Here is a 6000-nt window from a genome sequence, read left to right on the forward strand (position 1 = left end):
AAGTCTGCCCTGAAAATGTTGTGATGTGACGTCACGCCAGAGTCAGAAATGACTGGTGCTGGCACAGGGCTCTACCATTACTTTTTAAAAAAGATGTAGATGGTTACATCCATCTACATGTTTGGTGAGAGCCAGTTTGGTGTACTGCTAAGTGCGCGAACTCTTATCTGGGAGAACCGGATTTGATTCCCCGCTCCTCCACTTGCACCTGCTGGAATGGCCTTGGGTCAGCCATAGCTCTGGCAGAAATTGTCCTTGAAAGGGCAGCTGCTGTGAGAGCCCTCTCAGCTCCACCCAGCTCACAGGGTGTCTGTTGTGGGGGAGGGGAAGGTAAAGGAGATTATGAGCCGCTCTGAGATTCTTTGGAGTGGAGGGCGGAATATAAATCCAATATCTTCATCTACCTCACAGGGTGTCTGTTGTGGGGGAGGGGGAGGTAAAGGAGATTATGAGCCGCTCTGAGATTCTTTGGAGTGGAGGGCGGGATATAAATCCAATATCTTCATCTACCTCACAGGGTGTCTGTTGTGAGGGAGGAAGGGAAAGGAGATTGTGAGCCGCTCTGAGACTCTTCAGAGTGGAGGGCGGGATATAAATCCAATATCTTCATCTACCTCACAGGGTGTCTGTTGTGGGGGAGGAAGGGAAAGGAGATTGTGAGCCGCTCTGAGACTCTTCGGAGTGGAGGGCGGGATATAAATCCAATATCTTCTTCTACCTCACAGGGTGTCTGTTGTGGGGGAGGAAGGGAAAGGAGATTGTGAGCCACTCTGAGTGGAGGGCGGAATATAAATCCAATATCTTCATCTACCTCACAGGGTGTCTGTTGTGGGGGAGGAAGGGAAAGGAGATTGTGAGTGGCTCTGAGACTCTTCGGAGTGGAGGGCGGGATATAAATCCAATATCTTCATCTACCTCACAGGGTGTCTGTTGTGGGGGAGGAAGGGAAAGGAGATTGTGAGCGGCTCTGAGACTCTTCGGAGTGGAGGGCGGGATATAAATCCAATATCTTCATCTACCTCACAGGGTGTCTGTTGTGGGGGAGGAAGGGAAAGGAGATTGTGAGCCGCTCTGAGACTCTTCGGAGTGGAGGGCGGGATATAAATCCAATATCTTCATCTACCTCACAGGGTGTCTGTTGTGGGGGAGGAAGGGAAAGGAGATTGTGAGCCGCTCTGAGACTCTTCGGAGTGGAGGGCGGGATATAAATCCAATATCTTCATCTACCTCACAGGGTGTCTGTTGTGGGGGAGGAAGGGAAAGGAGATTGTGAGCCGCTCTGAGACTCTTCGGAGTGGAGGGCGGGATATAAATCCAATATCTTCATCTACCTCACAGGGTGTCTGTTGTGGGGGAGGAAGGTAAAGGAGATTGTGAGACGCTCTGAGACTCTTCGGAGTGGAGGGCGGGATATAAATCCAATATCTTCATCTACCTCACAGGGTGTCTGTTTTGGGGGAGGAAGGGAAAGGAGATTGTGAGCCGCTCTGAGACTCTTCGGAGTGGAGGGCGGGATAGAAATCCAATATCATCATCATCTTCTTGCATTAGAAAATATAAACAGGCAGTGCTCGAAGCACAAGCAAAAAAGCATTGTTATAATCGGTTCTAAATGAGTGGAGGACACAGATGATTTGCAAACCACTAAATGTTATAAATACTTTTGAAACAAAATTTACAAACATGAGAGCAAATTTGATCCATATTAGCCAGTTTCAGTGCGGGAGGCGGAGGGCGGTTTAGCAGTGTATTACCATCATCATCATCTCTTCCGTAGTCACAAAAAGGCTGCTTTTCTACAATGTCCCGTTATATGTATGTTGGTGGGGGGGGGGAGGGGGCAGGAGGAGATGCAAACAAATCTGGAATCAACCTGGAGTTCCGAAGGGACAAGGACCAAGGGGGAGCCTTGTGGAAACCTGCTCACCCTTAGCGGAAACGCAGTGCTTTTGCCCTTGGCTTAGCTGACAGGCTCCGTCTGTCTCTTTCCGCAGCAAGTTCATTCCAGAGGGTTCTCAGCGCGTCGGTCTCAGCATTGGGAAAAAATGTAGTTTCGATCTGGAGCACGTGGCCGTGATCCGCCCCGACGGGGTTGCCGTGGTCGTTGTCCTCAACCGGTGAGTCACCTGGATGGAAATCTTAACTGTGGTCTGTGCGGGTCACAGGATCTGGGTTTTCTTGAGCTCAGCATTTCCATCGCTGCCGACGTCGTATTGTATCGCTGAACCAACCAGCAAGGGCGCACAGTGTGTGGATACTTGCATGTGGAGCTGTACGTGTGCCCCTCCTCCCATGAGGCTGAGGAGGCAGCAAAAATTCAGCCAAGGGGCTTGCGGAGGCGTTTACCCTGCCCCCGGGGGGGTAGGGGCGGTTTCCGAATGCCTCCTCTCGGTTGTTCACCTCTACAGTGGAAACTTCTCCTCTGTATCGTAGAGGCTTGTGTTTCAGTTGCAATCTTGTAGGATCCCCACCACCCCCATTCAGTAGTGAGGACTTCTCTTCCAAGATACCCATGGCTTCCACTGGGCCCTTGCACATGTTACAGTGGGTGGAACACATCAAAACCTCAGTAATAAAACCTCAGAGAGCCAATTTGGTGTAGTGGTTAAGTGTCCCTGAACTCTTATCTGGGAGAACCAGGTTTGATTCCCCACTCCTTCACTTGCAGCTGCTGGGAATGGCCTTGGGTCAGCCACAGCTCTCGCAGGAGTTGTCCTTGAAAGGGCAGCTTCCGGGAGTACTCTCTCAGCCCCACCCACCTCACAGGGTGTCTGTTGTGGGGGGGAAAAGATAAAAGAGATTGTGAGCCGCTCTGAGACGCTGATTCAGCAAGATGGGCGGGGTATAAATCTGCAGTCATTTTCTTCAATATCTCCTTGGGAAAGCTGGCTGCTTCTCAGATCTGTGCTGAGTCAGAGTGGTCTAGAAAGTGGGCGGGAGATAGAGCAGACTGCAAGGAGATTGCGGGTGCCAATTTAAACTGCGCAGAATATTGCCTCTACCGACCTTTCGTTTCCAGACCTTTCGTTTTCCCGCCTGCTCCTCTGCTTCCTCCCTTTGAATCCCTGTGACACATCCAGGCTGCAATCCTGGACACTCCTACTTGGGAATAAGTCCCATTGAAAAAGAGTGGGATTTACTTCTGAATAAGCAAGCAACGTACAAGGAGGCCCGTGGTGCCGAGTGGTAAAGCTGCACTACTGCACTCCGAGGTCTCTGCTCATGACCTGAGTTCAATCCCGGCGGAAGCTGGGTTTTCAGGTAGCTGGCTCAAAGTTGACTCGGCCTTCCATCCTTCCGAGTGAAATGAGTACCCAGCTTGCTGGGGGGAAAGGGTAGATAGCTGGGGAAGGCAATGGCAAACCACCCCGTCAAAAGTCTGCCGTGAAAACGTGATGCAATGTCACCCCAGAGTCGGAACTGACTGGTGCTTGCACAGGGGACTACCTTTTTTTGGTTTTTAAAGTGATCAACAGGAATTGCAGATGGGGCTTCTCTCTGCCAGTTTAAGAAATTCTTGCCAGCCGGCTACAGAGCTGATGAAGGGGCCCATTCATACGGACGGGTGGAATTCTAGCAGGAGCTCCTTTGCCTATTAGGCCACATCCCCCTGATGTAGCCAATCCTCCGAGAGCTTCCAAAAAAGAGCCTTGTAAGCTCTTGGAGAAGAGCCCCGTGGCGCAGAGTGTTAAAGCTGCAATACTGCAGTCCTAAACTCTGCTCATGATCTGAGTTCGATCCCCGGTGGAAGCTGGGTTTTCAGGTAGCCGGCTTGAGGTTGACTCAGCCTTCCATCCTTCTGAGGTCGGTAAAATGAGTCCCCAGCTTCCTGGGGGGGAAGCAGAGATGTCTGGGGAAGGCAATGGCAAACCACCCCATAAAAAGTCTGCCGTGAAAACGTTGTGAAAGCAACCTCACCCCAGAGTTGGAAACGACTGGTGCTTGCACAGGGGACCTTTCCTTTCTAAGCTCTTGGAGGATTGGCTGCATCCGGGGTTGTGTGGCCTAATATGCAAAGGAGCTCCTGCTAGAATTCCACCCCTGCATACGGAACAGAGTGCAAGTCAAAGCCTTTTTTTTGGACGAGTGACCCTGACTTCTGGAAACCCCTAGTGGGGCTTGAAGGCAAAGGGACATTCAGAAGTGGCTTGCCGTTGCCTGCCTCTGCGTCACAACCCCGGTATTCCTTAGAAGTCACCCTTCCAAACACCAGCTGGAGCTGGCTCTGCTGAGCTTCCGAGATCTGATGAGATTTTGCTCGCCAGGCCTATGCGGGTCGGGGCAGCAATTTCAATCTTCTTGCCATTCCAATGGCATGGGTGATCCCAGCCAATGAAGAAGAAGAAGACTGCGGATTTATACTCCGCCCTTCTCTCTGAATCAGAGACACAGAGCAGCTTACAATCTCCTCTATCTTCTCCCCCCCACAACAGACACCCTGTGAGGTGGGTGGGGCTGAGAGGGCTCTCACAGCAGCTGCCCTTTCAAGGACAGAGTCTCAGAGCGGCCGACAATCTCCTATATCTTCTCCCCCCACAACGGATGCCCTGTGAGGTGGGTGGGGCTGAGAGGGCTCTCCCAGAAGCTGCCCTTTCAAGGGCAACTCCTGCGACAGCCATGGCTGACCCAAGGCCATTCCAGCAGCTGCAAGTGGAGGAGTGGGGAATCAAACCTGGTTCTCCCAGATAAGAGTCCACGCACTTAACCACTACACCAAACTGGCTGAGGGATCACGTGACGATCTGAGGGGTTTCCTGTTCCTCAAAGGAGAAGAGAAACTCGGGAGGGGGGGGGAGGCCTCCACAGTGTGTTTCTGCCCTTTCTCTTCCTCTTTGCCCTTCCTCCCTAGGTCTGCGAAGAGCGTCGCCTTTGGAATTTCCGATACGGCGGGCCTGATAGTGACTGAAATTCCGCCCAATTCCATCCAGACGTACCTGTGGAGGCGCGGATGAGGAGGAAGCCGAGGAGCGAAGCCAACACCATCCTGTGGAGAAAAATCCTGAGCCACGCTCAATATGCTTTCTTCCCCCCCCCCTTCCCCCCAGGCCATGGCCCTGTTCAGTGCGGACTACAGCAGGCTGGACTGGGGCCTACTTCACGCCCCCTGTTTGGAAGCCAGGGGCTGAAGTAGGTACTGCGAGCTGAGTGGTGGTGCCTGGTGTCCGCTGTACTCTTGGCTGCGCTGGCAAGAGCCCTCAGAAATGGAAGGAAGGGCTGGACACGCATTTTTGCACTTTTGTGGGGGGAAACCCCAGCCTTGCTTTTTAGGCCACGATATCTCCACTCCCCACAGGTTCTCATCCATCGAGAACTTGCCCTTCTAGTTTGGATTCCTTCATCAAATCTGGAAGTTTGTCGCTTACTGTTCAGTTTAATTTATTTTGTGTATATTTAAAATAAAGGTCTATACATTGATTATATACGCGAGTTGGATGCCTCAGAAGAGTTCACAAACGGTGGTAGCGGAGGAGATCTTTCCTCAACTTCTCCTTCCCTGAGAAGCCTAGATTTCCTGTCTTGAGGAAGTCATTTTAAGAAGGATATAGACAAGCTGGAACAGGTCCAGAGGAGGGCGACGAAGATGGTGAGGGGTCTGGAGACCAAGTCCTATGAAGGAAGGTTGAAGGAGCTGGGCATGTTTAGCCTGGAGAGGAGGCGGCTGAGAGGTGATAGGATCACCATCTTCAAGTACTTGAAGGGCTGTCATCTAGAGGATGGTGTGGAATTGTTTTCTGTGGCCCTAAAAGGTAGGACCAGAACCAGTGGGTTGAAATTAAATCAAAAGAGTTTCCAGCTCAACATTATGAAGAACCTCCTGACCGTTAGAGCGATTCCTCAGTGGAACAGGCTTCCTCGGGAGGTGGTGGGCTCTCCTTCCTTGGTGGTTTTTAATCAGAGGCTAGATGGCCATCTGACAGCCATGAGGATCCTGTGAATTTAGGGGGAGGTATTTGTGAGTTTCTTTCATTGTGCGGGGGGTCGGACTAGATGAACCTGGAG

General features: G+C 51.6%; 1 protein-coding gene across 1 annotated transcript in view; it reads left to right on the forward strand.

The window, feature by feature from the left end:
• Positions 1-5420, forward strand: part of LOC132583609 (lysosomal acid glucosylceramidase-like) — a 99144-nt gene extending 93724 nt beyond the window's left edge. The window contains 2 exon segments of the mRNA XM_060255233.1: positions 1995-2117; positions 4850-5420. Of these exon segments, the coding sequence (XP_060111216.1) occupies positions 1995-2117; positions 4850-4952 (226 nt within the window). The 3' untranslated portion in view covers positions 4953-5420.
• Positions 5421-6000: the final 580 nt, after the last annotated feature.

Source organism: Heteronotia binoei, chromosome 1, assembly GCF_032191835.1.
Source record: "Heteronotia binoei isolate CCM8104 ecotype False Entrance Well chromosome 1, APGP_CSIRO_Hbin_v1, whole genome shotgun sequence".
Classification (NCBI taxonomy): Eukaryota; Metazoa; Chordata; class Lepidosauria; order Squamata; family Gekkonidae; genus Heteronotia; species Heteronotia binoei.